This window comes from Periplaneta americana, chromosome 8 (genome assembly GCF_040183065.1).
Source record: "Periplaneta americana isolate PAMFEO1 chromosome 8, P.americana_PAMFEO1_priV1, whole genome shotgun sequence".
In the NCBI taxonomy this organism is placed as follows: Eukaryota; Metazoa; Arthropoda; class Insecta; order Blattodea; family Blattidae; genus Periplaneta; species Periplaneta americana.
This window is the reverse complement of record NC_091124.1, coordinates 8619827-8636384: the sequence shown is the minus strand read 5'-3', so window position 1 is coordinate 8636384 and position 16558 is coordinate 8619827. Positions and strand designations below refer to the sequence as shown.

At 32.8% G+C, this 16558-nt stretch overlaps 1 protein-coding gene across 15 annotated transcripts in view; it reads left to right on the top strand.

Annotated features, from left to right (window-relative positions):
* The window catches only part of syd (JNK-interacting protein syd), a 154912-nt gene that overhangs the window by 30167 nt on the left and 108187 nt on the right, over nt 1-16558 (top strand). For 13 of the 15 annotated variants that reach the window (XM_069832348.1, XM_069832352.1, XM_069832346.1 and 10 more), the window contains exons 4-7: nt 349-487; nt 2063-2188; nt 6552-6673; nt 12936-13027. In XM_069832348.1, coding sequence (XP_069688449.1) covers nt 349-487; nt 2063-2188; nt 6552-6673; nt 12936-13027 — 479 coding nt within the window. The remainder of the gene's footprint in view (nt 1-348; nt 488-2062; nt 2189-6551; nt 6674-12935; nt 13028-16558) is intronic. The other 2 variants (XM_069832345.1, XM_069832339.1) reach the window with 2 other exon arrangements.

The window sequence follows — 16558 nt, the reverse complement described above, 5'->3', positions numbered from 1 at the left end:
CCATTATTTGTGCCTGAGCTACTACTGAGATCTGACAGGAGGAGGATAAAGAAGAGAAGGATACATTTATTAAATAGTACATCAGACCTTAACTTGCTTTATGAATAACTTGGAAACCATTGAGTTAATTGTATATTTGGTCTAGTTATATTTACTTTTAAGTCATTGACTTTCATCAGGAACAATATAATACATTAGTAATCCCCAAATGTCTTTCTTAATGATCAGTCCACTTCAGTTTCTTACTTATAACATACTATAGATATAACCAACTTGTTTTCCTCTAGAATGTAAGTTGTCATGTGAAATTTACATTGTTCAAGAACATGTTAACTCTTTTTCTCGTAGATCATCCGGTCCTGTCTCATTTGGATTCACATCTCTAGAGGCTGGATTGCGATCTGTAACAAGTCCTGGAGAATATATTGGACCCGCATCTCCTCCAGACAGCAATCACTCCAACACCAGCCTGCGAAATGAGCTGCAGGTGAGCCCGGTAATTCACGGCAATAGTGAGAAAAGAAATTTGTTTAGACCATTACAGGTGCTCCGAGCAAGACCCTCGGAATTATATGTGGACTCAACTGGTATACAAGAATCCTTCAGATTCATCAAGACCTACATATTGAAGCTTGAGAGAAAACATTGAAATGACTAGTGGAAGCAAATGGCCCAATCCATGATGTGGATTATGATGATGATAACAATGGATAATATCGATTTTAAGGGTAGAAGAAGCAAGGGCGTCTTATTCAGAAAAGGGAATTGATTACATTTTTCTCCATTTTTAGTAAATTGTAGAAAACACGACGTTACAGAGATCAATGCTGGGTTGCAAGAAAACAGACCTATAAGTAATGTATTCCTCCATTAGTTAGTGGACCTTTAAAGTTAGTGGATTGTTGGGTTGCAGAAGAGGAATTTAATGGGCACTAGTTATTGTATCATTAACCAAGCCTCTTTGGATTTCACAAATGATGCAATAGGACATGAATGAATAAAAAGTGAACATCGGCTGGTAGACTGATGTGAGGAATTGCTTTTATTGTAGTCAAAATTTGCAGTAAATATAGACTAATACGAACCAGAAAGAATGAGTGAAAAAGATAAATATGCCTATTTTTTATTACAAATAGCGCACGAGTGTATTAATTTTATACAAAATAAAAAGAACATCTACAGAACACATAACCTCGTTGTCAGACGATGAACTACAGTCTGTAATAAAGAAATAAATAATAACTTCGCTATTCGAAGAATTAATGAATAAATAAGTAATCAAATTATCATATATTGATAGCTAAGAAGCGATACCTCTATCTACAAAAATGGTAAGTTGGTTTATCTACATTATTATTAATTAGATTAACTACATTATTATTGTGTTCACAAAATTGGACAGTGTTCTAATATTTTGTTCTCGAATAGAAGATCTTGCAAAGCAGAAACATATATAAGAAGTTTGTCTATTTTGAGAGAATAATTTCTAAGTTTTTTTTATTTACCTGCAAAGGTACAGATACGAGGTATCACTTTTTAGTCATCGATATTCAATATTATTATAATATAGTGTATATAGGCCTATTATACAAAATATCGCATGTCTGAATCTCACACAGGTAACATTATGATGAATCAAAATATATTACACTACTCGCCATTACACAAAAGGTACGTAAGGTGGCTGTCTAATGGAGGAATAAATATTATTATAGCAGGGAAATCAGATCTCTAAGTTAGTGAATCCTTCAATGGATCAATAACACTAAAGATGTTTCTTGCAATACGTCTTTCGAACTTATTGGTCCGTTAGCAGCTAACGAAGGAATAAATGCGTTCTTCCAACTCACCATAAATCTGTCTTCGTCCTCAGATATAAAGGAAGGGAAGAGGTAAAAGAATCTACTAATTTTTGCTATTACAAATGGCTAAATTAATTAATTCTCACCTTAAGACAAAGATTCCAATCTTTGAAATTATTTTCTATTATTCACTGGATATTGATAAAATCCAGTTTAAATCTCTTTCTGCACGTCTTCAAATACACTGTTACTTGTTTCAGGAAACACAGGTGGGCACTGAACCTGCCCAGCTGATGGATGATCAACAGGTCAAGAACAAAGAAACATCTGAGAAAGGTCAGCTGACAGATGCCATTTCATTGGAACATCGTGGCACAATCACAAGTAGGCATTAGCAACTAACAGCTTCTGTCAATGCTTTATGGCTTTGTAGTCACCTGGGAGAATTTTGGTTTGTTGTTATTTGTGCATGATGCACCAGTTAAAATATAATGTAATTGGACAAATTAGGTCAAAAGAATCGTTTATATAATTATTGTTTCTTTAATTTACGAGTTAATGTAATAAATACCTATTGTGACAATTTGGAAAGCAACTGAGTCATATAATGTTTAGCTGTTACTGCATGAGATCTATACTGGTATTCGTGTCATTGGGAGGTGTCTGGGCTTCAGTTTTGATGTTGGGAAACACAAAATTCGACATAAGATTTTGTTATTTCATTAGAGGTAATTAATAGTACCATCTTTTATGCTTGGAGCTATGGCTAGTTAAGACCTTCTCTGGGAACTACTACTCTAAGGAATTCCATTTATTAAAATGGAATTCTTTCTCTCTTTTGGTAGGATAATAAGCGAAGATAATGACTGGCAGAATAAATTGAATTCTAAAATGGGTGGGAAACATCTGTGAATTTTGCTTGGAATCTCCTTATTCAGAAGCATTCACTGAGAGTGGCAGAATTTTCAGACGAAAAAGTCCAAAGTACGATTTTATGTGGTACAATTTCCACATAAAATTACAAATATTGGAAACATGTAAGCGTGAATGACGGGTATTCCTGTCTGGATGAAGTGTTACTGAATTATTTTCTTTTTTGATGCCATCCCCTTCTATATTATTCTTTTTGTTACCTGTCTCTGTTTTTGTCTATAGTTTTTCAATTCTGACATCCATTTTATTCTTCTCTGTTTAACTATTTTAATCATCTTGATCTTAACCTCCTCTCTCGTCCCCTGTATCTCTTAAACAAATTTTTTTGGTTCAGTGTTATTCATAATACCGTATTTATACGTGTAATAGACGCACTTTTTTTTTCATAATTTTTGGATTAAAAATCCAGAGTGCGTATTGTATGTGAAGAAAAAATTTAGAGGAAAAATCATAACTACTAGGCATTCCATGTGATAATCACAGCTGGTTTCGACATCGAACATTCAAGTAATATTGAAAATGATCGATTGTACGACTTCAAGAGCATCGATATATTGAACGCTTACACGGAGTAATAATGTGAAGTGCGTAATGTACGAAATGAATGAAAAATGTAGCACAGTATAACCTAAAACTGAATACAAATAAAACAAAAACTAGGTATACTTTGTGAAGATAATACTACCACTATTCTTTACCTATCTATACTGGTTTTAATATCACTGTCATCTTCTACTGCAGCATCACTTCCATCATCCTCTACTGCACAATCACTTGATTATAATAATTAACACTTTGTCTTAAAAATTTAAACATGAGAAGTGCATCCAACATTACGTTTATATATTACCACAGGTAGCAATTAAAAATGTAATGCGTACATTATGCAATGGCGTCTATTATGCAAGTAAAGACGGTATACATGTGATTAGTTTATCTTTATCGTGCTGATTTGTTTATGAAGATGGCTGTATACTTATAAATCGCATTTAAGCCCTTTTCCTTCTTCATGATTAAATTGTGAAGAATAATTTATGAACTTTAATTGACTTTGAATGCTTGTGATTCGGAACTGGCGAAACAAAATTTTTACTTTTGATATCCAGTTGGTATTAGAATATGTAGATTTTATGTAGTGAATTGTGAGTTGCACGTGTCGTTAGAATTTTTCTATGTAATCTTTGTAAGATTGTATATAGTAGAAAAAGAGTTTTTTGCCATCATAAATTCTATAAAGTAATAGGAAATGTGATACTTTTGAACCATAGATTTCTGTGAAGATGGAGTTAAGTCATGCTTTAATGGTGAAGAATGTTTCATCCTGTCAAGATGCAGATTGCGTAGAGGTTTTTCATCAAGATTTAGCATTTTTAGCACTATTTAATTTAAACATTAATAATAAAAAATTACTTGCATGACTAATTTTAATTGAAGTTTTATATTTCATTAAAATCCGATTTCTGTAACACAATTCACTTGTATGGTGTGTTTCTAATTTATTATTATTATTATTATTATTATTATTATTATTATTATTATTATCATTATCATTATCAAAATATTCATAACATTTGCAAATTAATCAGTAAATAATTGAAGTAGGTGTTCTATTGACTTTATTGCAGAAACTTTGCATGTGAGAAATTTTCATATATCATTTTACCGAAAATACCTTGGTTGTAGAACAGTAAGATCTTTCTTTTACAGGAATAAGATTCTTTTATAATCACTTCCGAAATTTGAAAGGTACATTGCATGTAAATAACAGAAATTGTTCATTTAGGCAATATATTTTGTTTTTATAGATATTCTTTTTAAGATATATCGTAATTTACTTGAACTATTTGAATAAGTAGACTCACTTCATTCTTCAGAATCAGGGATTTATGCTAGTATTATGATCTTTTTATTTTTCGAAGTATATTCTTTGGAACCAATACATGTCTTACAGTGATCTATCCACTTGTTGTAAACCATTTTCACCAGCCTTAACAGAATATGTTGTTGTTGTTTTCTAATGCCAAGCATTTGACAATAAAGTCATTTGACCTCTTGCACTCCAATATTTTCAAAGATATTATCATGATCAGCCAATGAAGCACAGATTTTGAGGTGTTTCGAATCAATTGCTTTGTTTGAGTTGCACAATGGGCAGTTAGGGGACTGATATATTCCAATTCTATGCAGAATATGGTACAGGCGAGTTTCACCTGTTGACCATTCCAAAACTTCTTCCTTACAACCCTTTTCTTCTTTTCTTTATCCATAGTTGGAAATGGCCATAAATCACAAAGGGTAATATTTAATCTGTTTGGTGAATGTTCTAAAAGTGTTCTTCCAGTTTCATTGAGCGTTCTCACTGTCACTTCTGTGTTAGGTGGTCTTATCAAATTTCTGATCTTAAACCACATTTTTATGAAAAAGAATTTGTCTTTTCTTTCTCAGTGAATTCTCTGAATCACTTCTAAAGGTGATGATATAATATTTCCCATTGGTATTTTGTCCCAGGGGGCTGCATGATAATCTTGCTGACATCGAAGAAGAGAATGAGCATAGTTTAAGCATAAGAAAGATTAATGAGTTTCGTTTTAGTTGGAGAGATTCCATGTATTTATATACAGACGTGGACAAATTATTAGCAAAATTGGAGATTTTTATTATATATTTTTACAAAATATGATTCTTCAATTTAGACTACAGTTGACATCTTTGCGTATTTCCAAATTATTAGAAAAATTGAAGATTTGTATTGTATATTTTTACAAAATTTGACTCTTCAATTTAGACTACAATTGATATTTTTGCATATTTACAAATTATTAGCAAAAGTGAAGATTTTTTTGTATATTTTTACAAAATTCGACTCTTCAATTTGGACTACAGGTGACATTTTGGATATGTCCAAATTGTTAGCAAAACTGAATATTTATATTATATATATATATTTTTACAACATTTGACTCTTACTTTAAACTGCAGTTGACATTTTTGCATATTTACAAATTATTAGCAAAATTGAAGATTTTATTATATACCTTTTACAAAATTTGACTCTTCAATTTAGAATAGCCTACATTTTTGCATATTTATATCTACTGTAATTATAGAAATATGCAACATTTTCAACTGTAGTCTAAATTGAAAAGTCAAATTTTGTAAATGGAATTATCATAAAAATCGTCAATTTTGTTAATAATTTGTCCACGTCTGTATTAAAGACTTCTGTCTCGTTGAGCAGTTCAGTTTAAGTCTGAACATTGAGGTTACTGTTCTCACAGTTATTTTCCTCCTCCACTTAGGACATTTTATTTTCACTGTGTTTAACTCCACCATGTTGTTATTCAGCTTTTTCTTTCCCTCACATTGCTCTGCTAACAAGTGAGCACTAGAGCTTAGTACAGTTTTAGAAATGGTTCTGTAGATAGATATTCCAGATAAACACAATCTAAAATATATTCCGCATGACTGATGCATGATTTCTTTGCTCTTGGGAAAGATGAAAATAAATATACATTTGGAATTTGATTTGGGTACTAAAGAATCAGATGTTGATACCGTACCTAATGTATAATTTAAACTACAGACAGTAAACTTTTCGTAATTTAGGAGAAGAGAAAAAGATATATAAAAACTATATATAGAGAAACATAAATTAGATTTTTATGAGAATATAAAATTGTTTAGTATTTTTTTTTTTTGTAGTTTTAAAACCTCATATATGTTCAGTAGTGTAAATATGTTGTTTATTTTGGCTGCATGTATAAGTAATATTCATGGAGTGTATATAAATCTAATAATTTTTGTCCGATTTCTGGTCCAGGAGGTGGCTGGGTGGATGGCTTTAGTCCAGACACAAAGGACTCCACTCCAGAGCTTGAGGATGTGGAAGATATAACCACAACTGTAGTTTCTCCTATTGGAAGAAGCAAAACAAAGAAGTAAGTTTACACTATCTGCTCACCAGGTGTTACAGAAACTATATGAAACAAAAATATATTTTTTAAAAGAGTAATTATTTTTTTGTGCGTGCGTGCGTGCGTGCGTGCGTGTGTGTGTGTGTGTTTTTTTTTTATTTATTTCATCATATACAACATGTTCCATTACACAGCGTAATACTACATGCCTTGGTTTTCTTATTAGGTTTTTATAAATATTTTTCTTATTTATATACTATGCAGTAATAATAGTTAATGTTCGGGATGTTTGGCCAGTTTTATAGTTCATATTCATAGATAATAACTATTGTTTTTGTCAAAAAACAAATAAATAAATAAATAAAGAGAAAATAAAAAAAGAAAAATAAACATATCCGTTATCTTATCATTTGAAAATGTATCACTATAGGCAACAATAGCCCATACTTAAAAAAAAAAAATACAAAGATACTGCTACAGATAGACAATGCATACTTAATTCACCATTAAGCTCTAATTCATGTCATCACCTCCTCTTTCACTCACTTCTACCCTCATTCATCTCCACCCATAGAATACACCGATACACAACACATAAGATAGAAGCCTCATGACCACTGCAATGAAGCATCTCTCTTCAAAATGTTCGTACAGATTGTTTAAAATGTGATAGTTTTTAACATACCGATATCTTGACACTTAACATTGTAACACTTATACCCTTATAAATTCTCTAACTCAATAGCATTAATAAATTTTCGATATTCATTCATGAACTTTCCTATTAGTTGCATTTTATTTGCAGGCCATGTTCCTCCCTTTTGAATTATGTTTCTTTTTAGTTTCTTTCTGTCCTCGTCGAGTTTGTTACAGTCATATAGGATGTGGTTAACTGTTTGCTCCCCTCCTCTACAGGAACAGGTTGAGTCTTCAGTGATGTGGAATCGTTGGTAGTATGCTCTTAGTCGTCCATGTCCTGTTAACATTGTAGTGAGGTTTGGTGTCAGTGTTATCCTTAGTTTAAGTCTTTTTGCGACTGTAGGAAAGTATTGTCTGGTTTCTTCTCCTTTCGTGGTGTTTCTCCATTCATTTTCCCATTTTGCTATACTTTCCTCTCGCAATATTTTCTGGATGGTACTTTTTGGGACCTTTTTGTAGCACTCCAACCCTTCTAGTACTGTTGCCCTTTTTGCCAGTTTGTCGGCCATTTCATTCCCTTGTATCCCTATGTGAGCCTTAACCCATCCTATATCTATTGTCCAGTTTTGTTTGCTTAGTATTCTGATTTTCTCCCTAATTGATTCTATTAATTGATTATGGTTTTTAGTGTTCTGTAGTGAATCTAGTGTAACTTTACTGTCTGTGTATATTGCTGCATTTTTAGGGCTGTTCAACATTAGATCTATTGTCTCAATTTTTTCCATTGCCTTCAGGATTGCTAGCTGCTCTGCCTGATTGTTGGAACAATGTTTGTCTAATTTGTACTGTAGCTGATGTACTATTTCATTGTGGATGAATATTGCTATTCCAGAGCCTACCCCTTGTTCTGTTCTGCTTCCATCCGTATATACTTCAACAGTGTAATTCTTCTTTGGGTTTGCCTCCTGTATTGTAGGAAAGTCCGCTGGGTGAGGCCATTTCTTGTAATTTAATGGGATATCCACTTGCCATTCTGAGCTTTGTTTCATTATTTTGTACTCATCAGCGATTTCTCGTAGTTTGTAAATGATGGGTGTCAGTCCTGTCAATACGCAGAGAGCTTCAGTGGAAGTGGTGCGAAATGCTTTAGCTATTTTTATATTTATTAATCTTTGCACTCTTATGTACTTCGTGCAGTTGTATTTCCTGTTAAGTGCTTCTATCCACACCGGTGCTGCATAGGATAACAATGGTAGGATTGCACCTTTGTATATCGTTTTTAGAGCTTGATGTTGAAGACCCCAGTTCAGCTTGGCTGATTTGGATAATGCATGTATTAATTTAGTAGTTTTCTCCGTAACGTGCTGTATGTGGTCATTGAAGTTGAAGTTCTGATCAATAATTATTCCTAAATATTTTATTCTTTCCACTTGCTCTATTGCTTTGTTGTTGAGGTAAATATTTATGTTTCTTCCGTCTTTGCGTTTTCTGTTGATCAGCAGAGCTTTTGTCTTTTGTTCATTGAACCTGATTTTGTTGTTCTTGGCCCAGTACTCGATTTTTTTTAGTTCTACATTAGCATAATTTTCCGCCTCCAGAGTGCTTGTACCTTTTGTTATTACTAGTAGATCATCGGCAAATGCTACCACTTTTGTGTGTCTTGTGTAATTTAAATTGAGTAGCGAATTGTACTGTAAATTCCAAAATCCAGGTCCACTGCAGGATCCTTGGGGGCAGCCCTTGCTTACTTTTCTCTCAATTTTAATGTTGTTAACTGCCAAGACTGCAGTTCGCTGACTGAAGTAGTTTCTTGTAAGATTATACAAATTGCTTGGACAGTTGAAATCTCTCAGGCTCTTCAGTATACTAGGCCACCAGGCTGCATCGAAGGCTCCCTGTACATCGAGACTTATCAACACCACACTCTGGCCGCTTCTTAAGTTTTCTTCAACGTAGCCTTTGACTGCCATTGCTGCATCTGTAGTACTTTTTTGTGGTGTAAAGCCATATTGACTATCGTTAACTAAATTTTTTGTGTACACATGATGAGATATTCTACTGATTAAAAGTTTCTCTAGCACTTTCCCTGCTGTGTTCAATAAACTGATCGGGCGATATTTTCTGACCTCTGAGATTTTTTCGTTTCCTGGCTTCACTATAGGTATTAATGTAGCTCTCTTCCATTGCTCAGGGAAATTACCAATTCTTAGACAGCTGTTATAGATGGCAGTCATATATTTCGGAAAGCTTTCAAAGACTTTAAGTAAGATCTTACTAGTGATTCCATCTTCTCCAGGTGTTTTCCTTGGATCCATTCTTTCTAAGATGTCTTTTACTTCTCCCTGTGTGAATTCTCGGTCGTTCTGAGTTGCTATGTAATTGAGGTTTTCTGTTCTTACAAGTTTGTGATATTCATTGTCCTCAATTTCCTTGTCTTCTGGAACGAAGTAATCCAGCATATAGTTCATAGTCTCTTTAAGATCTTGTGTAGCTGTGCCGTCGGGTTTCGTTAGAGTAGTCAGATGTGGGGAGCTTCTTGTTTTTCCTGTTGCTAAACGATAAACTGCATTCCAGGGATTGTTTGATGATGTGAGATTGCAATACTGTTTCCATGATTCTATTTTTTCTTTTTTTATGGTTTTCTCATACTTCTTCTTTTCTTCCATATATTGCGTTTTTCGCTGTTCTCTCAATTCCTGATTATTTTTTGTTTTTTGGTATCGTCGTCTTAGTGCATTTGTCTTTTTGCGCATAATTGTCAGATCAGTGGTCCACCAGGGGAGCGATTTTCTCTTATTTATTTTATTTGTTGGTTTAGAGACTCTAAAACATTTTTTGCATGCTTTGCTAACGTTTTCTTCAAACTGTTGAACTATTTTTTCAGAGTCTGTTTCTGTGCTAGTCAGTCTACTCAGTTCCTCGTCTATTTCTTCTGTTGTTATGTTATTTGTTAACATTATTACGTTTTGAGACAGTTCCCTTTTTATGACCTTACTAAATTCTTCCAACTTTTCTTCATTAAAGATATATTTTGTACCATAGAATTTGAGTTCTGTTATTTCATCTATACATTGTTTAATATTGTAGGTGATATAACGGTGATCTGAGCAGCTTTCTTCTCTTCCACATTCCCATTCTTTGAGTCTTGGCATTAATTTACTGTTGGTTATTGTTAAGTCGTTATTGCTCTTCCCATTTTTACTTTCGAATGTTGTGTTTTCGCTTTCCTCATTCATGATGTAAAGTTGTTTTGAGCTCAGATATTCTTCTATAATTCTTCCTCTGGGGTTCGTAATTGTGTCGTGCCATGTTTTGGATCTAGCATTACTATCCACGGCAATCAGTAGACCTGATCCTTTAGTGTAATCTATTATTTTATCCATCTTTCTCAGATCATTGTTGATATCAGTTTCCATGTCCATGTAAATGCTAGCTGCATAGAACCTTAGGTTTCCATAGATAATTTCTATAACTGCTGCATCTCCATCAGTCAGTTGGCTTATGAGAATCGCGTCGATATATCTATTTGCGATTAATATTGCAGCTCTGATTTTATTTTCTCCTTGACTCAGTATTTTAAAGTTTCTGGAGATTCCTGCTACCTTGTTCTTTATTATATATGGTTCCTGAATGAGGACTATATCTATTCCTTGGAGATTTATTATTTCCATTAAATTATCTGTTGCTGTTCTGGAGTGCTGTAAATTAATTTGTATGACATTTATTTGTGTATTTCTGACTTGAATTTTATTCGTCAGTTTGCTTTGGGTAAATGGTGTTCCAGGGCCTCCCATTTTAGTACTCCGTATTTTGTCTGTACTTCCTTATTATTGATTGCAAACCCGGGCAGTTTTTATCTAAAGATGAGTGATTTTCACATACTTTCTCATTCTTATTATATTTATTATGTGTGACGCAGGTGATACATTTCAGCTCATTTTGTGTTGCTTTGCATTCCTTCAATTTATGTGTTCCTGTACAAAGAGGGCAAGTTTCCTCTCCCTTACACTCCTCTGCTCTGTGGTTGAACTTGCTGCATTTAAAGCATCTGTTGATTTTTACATAATCCTCAACATTACATATCTGCCAACCAATCTTCAGTTTTCTTTGCACTATGTTTCTCCATGTTTCAGGATTCACTTCTGCTACCAAATGTCTCGTATTTCTTCTATTTGTCATTATAAATTTAGGTCTTATTGAATTTTCACTTACATTACGTTCTCCATTTTGTGAACTTATGATTTCAGCTGCATTTTCAATCGATATTTCCTCTGGGATATTGTAAATGATCACATTTGGATTACGTAGTTTGGGGACATTTACTTCCAGTTGTTGGCTGCACTTCTCTTCAATCGTTTTCCCCAGCAGCTCAATTTCACTCTTACTTCCGGACTCTATGATCAATCTCCCATCTCTTAGTGTTTTCATGGAGTTTATGCCAACCTTCAGCTGAGTTGGGTTGATCTTTCGTTTCAGTATCACTTTCATTGCCTCAGTGGATTCATTCATTTTGGATTTTATGAGTATCTTGTATCTCTTGTCAATATTTTCTGTTCTATCGCCTCGGAGAGCAGCTCTATAATTTCTCTTAACATTAAGAGATTGCGAAACTTCCTCTCGTGTGTGTGTGTGTGTGTGTGTGTGTGTGCGTGCGTGCGTGCGTGCGTGTGTGTTTTTTTTATTCGGAACTAAGTGAAATTTAAGATTTAAAACTTTCATATTTTTCAACATAGTGCAAAATATTCACCATTTCATATATGCCCTTTCATATATGTAGTAATTGTTCACTTTATTCACTTCCTTAAAAAGGGTTTACACTGCGCAAATTTTTTTTCTTAGGTGTTTTCAGCTTCTTATTTTCTGTAATTACGTAAGAATCTCTTTGTTTTTAGATGAACATGAAGATTTAAGTTAATACATATTAAAAACATTCAAATTTGTTATCCATATGAGGCAACTGTAATTTAATCCTCTCTCTATGTATGTATTGGTTTGGTCCATATTAGAAAACAGAAGCCAACAGAATTCTACAAAATATATACAAATACAACCCAAAAGCAAACGAAGTAAAGGAAGACCACAAAAACGATGAAGATGTAGGACACTTAAACGTACTTTTCTACACAGCATCTGATCAGAATAAATTTTATACATCTTGATTACACAACTTTACACACTGTATCACATCGGAATATGTATGATAAGACTTACATGTGTTAAATTCTTACATACCTAATGTAACGGGCCAGTTCTGAAGATGACCCATAAAAGGTCGAAACATGTAAATAAGGTACGTTAGAATTTAACACAAAAAAATCTTATCATACAGTACATATTCCGAAAATAATAAATTTCTTCAGAAGCCCTTTCAATGACAGCTATCAAATCTTCAGCTATTGTTGAAATGGGTAGTGACTTTAGTCCACCTTGTATAAGTAGATGTGATGTATCAATATAAAGGGAAAAAATTTGAAAAGCAATAGAAAACAATTGATAGTGACTTTTGTCCTGCTCTGTATACCACTTTCAGTTGTGTTGACCATTTCCGAGGAAAATAAACGAACTTGCTTTTACTTTCTATGAGCTCATATCTCTAGTTCGGCTATATTTATTTTTCATTTCTATATTGTACATGATCTTTTTACAGGGAACAGAGGAGTGGTAACACACTATATCAAGAACTCAGTTTCCAGGATGCTGAAGCCCTTGGTGAGATGGATGAGGGAGCTGATATCACAGGTATATGCCTTGTTGAACTTCTTGTATACTTTATTGTTAATTGTGAAAAGCGAAATTGGGCACCAGTGTTCATCAGAGATCTAATTCCCTCATACTTACTTACGGCTTTCAAGGAACCCAGAGGTTCATTGCCGCCCTCACATAAGCCCACCATCGGTCCACAGTCTACTATATACAGTCGCGAAGCTCAATATGTAGTAAAAATGCAAACATGGGTAGTTGCCCACCACTAGGATCGCTACTATCGCCTCATCACAGATCTCTCCTAGCAGATGACAAAATATGTTACACTTTCGTTGTGTTCTTTTGGAAAAATTAACACCTTCCTTCCATTATTGAAATATTAAATGCATAAAGTTAATTTATTATTTTAATGAAGTATATTAAATTCCACCATAAACTCGAAGATACCTGCAAGAAATAGGTTAATATTATTTTTGTTTGTGCAAAACTATCTGAAATTTACTACAATCGCTTCAATCATTCAAGATTATAGCGATAATTAACTATGAAACCAATAAATATTAATTTGCATTTCCCTTTACAACAATAATAATGGAAATATGAATTAATGGAGTAACTTACTTGTACCGGTACTTGTAGTGTAGGCTTACGTAGTTAAAGTGGGATGAGGTTAAGCAATAATAATCACACCAGAATTGGAAATAAAACGTGATCAATAAATTTTATTGTAACAGACTTTTTCTACGTCTCTAGTAAAGTAACAAATAAAAATAACAACAAAATTAACAGCTATAATTAAAAACATATCCTTTGAAAAAAAAAGTAGGTCTAAGCAATAATAATCCCACCAGAATTGAAAATAAAACGTGATCAATAAATTTCATTAAAACAAACTTAATTTTTCTACGTCTCTAGTAAAATATTATTCCAATTATTGTATTTTAGCCATTAACATTTTCACTACAACCAATAACGAACATTTCACAAGCATCTATGTGAAATACGCAACGAGGTGGCACTCGATGGAAATACGACACAGTCCAAAGTCGACCGTGGACGGTCTATTGTTTCTAGTTGCTAACCGCTTGGAGCACTTTATCACAAGATTTGCAAAAAATCACCTCAAGCTTCGCGACTGTATATAGTAGACTATGATCGGTCCCTATCCTGAGCAAAATTAATCCAGTCTCTACCATCATATCCCACCTCCCTAAAATCCATTTTAATATTATGCTCCCATCTATTTCTCAGCCTCCCCAAAGGTCTTATTCCTTCCGGCCTTCCAGCTAACACTATATGCATTTCTGGATTCTCCATACGTGCTACATTCCCTCATATTTCTCATTTAAAATACCATTAGTTGAATTTTAATACTGAAAACACAATGTTTTTATTATTATTGTCACTTGTATATAATGTGATTAAGAAAAATAGTGAAATATTTTATTATATTACAGATAATATTTAGAGAAATATTTGAATTTTAAACAAAACCTCAGTTTCTCATGAAAGGGCATTAAGGATATGTGCTAATGAGTTGTAAAATTTCTACAATTTTTATCTGAATTCAATTAAATTTTAATCACTAATTCCTTTCATTAAGATTAGATGATGTTGAATTTTTCAAATTTTTTTGGTTTGTAAATTTGGCCCATAAAAATTAAATAGAAAAATGTATGTCTTACCAATAAATCAGATTACACATTAATGAATAAAAATATTTTGTAGTTTTATGGCTTAACATGTAGCTGAATAAATGTTGTTGAGAATTTTTGGAATTTTTTTTTTCTTTAGATCATGCATAAAACTCATACTGGCTGTATCTCAAGTGACATAAAAATAATATACATTTCCGTAGAATACAGTGTTCAAAATGTCATTGCATTATCTTACTTAGTTTTTGAGAAATCTGTTGAAAAATGTAAAAATTTCATATCTGGGAAACTGCTGCACTTAAAGTTAAAATTTAAGTCACCTCGAATTCGAATGATTAAAAACTTTGCACAAGTATCTCTCATAAACCAAACTATTTTTTGATGGGAAAATTGAAAATTGATAAAAATTTAAATACTTCACCAAAACTCGGTAGCACATACTCTTAAAGTTGAGATTTCTTGGAAGGTAGGCGCCACCTGCACTTCGAACTATATTTGTCAATTGATTGTCTTCTGCTGATATGTATCTTCATAAGTGTCAGGGATTCCATAGTGTGTTGTCGTAATGTTTGTAACACTCCTATTACAAAGCCATAAAAATGCTACTATTTTAAAATCTGCTTACAAATTCTGTATCCTTAAGTACACATTGTTACATTAAAATATAACAACAGAAAGATAATTAATAAGCTGGCAAATGAAGTTAAAGAGCAGAGAGTATTGCATACCTGCTAAGAGACATTTTAACTTGAATGCTCTTTTGTGAGAACTAATGAATCTCAGATTTTTACCACTTTAAAGTTCAGTGAATTATGTGTTATTTTTTATGTCTGCTGGTGGAAATTGGAAGTCGGATTATTTTATTGTAGTTTTTGGAATTTTAATGTTTTAGTGTGGGAACTGGATCGTAGAAATACATAAATGTCCTGATTTTATTTTGGAGCAAAAGAAATTCTTACAAGTTTTAGCAAAACTTGGAACCCTTTTAAATAGATAGTTATTGTTCACGACTAGTAACTGTGGCCCTGAAAACAATTTTGCTTCACTGTTATGATTGAAAGGATGTTACTGTTACTCTTCTATTAGTAGTGAAAAGATTTCACTTACTAGTAATGCTACTAACTGTACTGTAATGTTGAATCACTGAGCTGCTACGTAAATGTTTGCATCAGACACTACACAGTTTAGTAGTGAAATTGAAACTTTCAGTACCCTCACACCCTAAATTGACTATCTCCACCTCCTATTTTTCTCCAACCACCAGCGGTGCAGATTTAGTCATGGTCAGTATGTATGCCATAGTTATTGAAATAAAATTAAATCTTGTTTGTATTATAGTAGGTCTATATTCAATTAGGCAAATGTTTTATTTATTTATTTTTTTTCCTTGGAAAAAGAATTCTCTATATAGGTGTAAACACTGTTTACAAGTGTATTGAATTAACCGAGTTCTGTTATCATTAATTAAACATCTCTTATCATTCTTTATGATTTTTCGTGTAGTTTATATAGTGAAGAAGTCTTCAAAATATATAGAATACATAATTAAGGTTTGTCACTAAATTCTGAACAGTATGAAAAATTTCAGCTCAAGTCTAATCTGGATTCAAGACATTTTCTCCTAATATAATATTTTGTTTATTATTCTTACAAAGGTTTAGCTACTTCTTTAATGGATTAGTATGTCAGATATTGTATCCATGCATTTTCTGAAACACTGTCAAAATATCACATTTAGGTATACACATTTCGAAGACACCTGTTTTTCATTTATAATGTAAATGTAAGTTCATTATGTAAAACCTTCGTTGTTATGGTCGTTGAAAATTGCATTTCTGTATATGGCCTATTTATTGTTGTATAAAAACTAAACTTGTAAAATAGTGCAGGTGACTCCAGCTTTACATGTAAA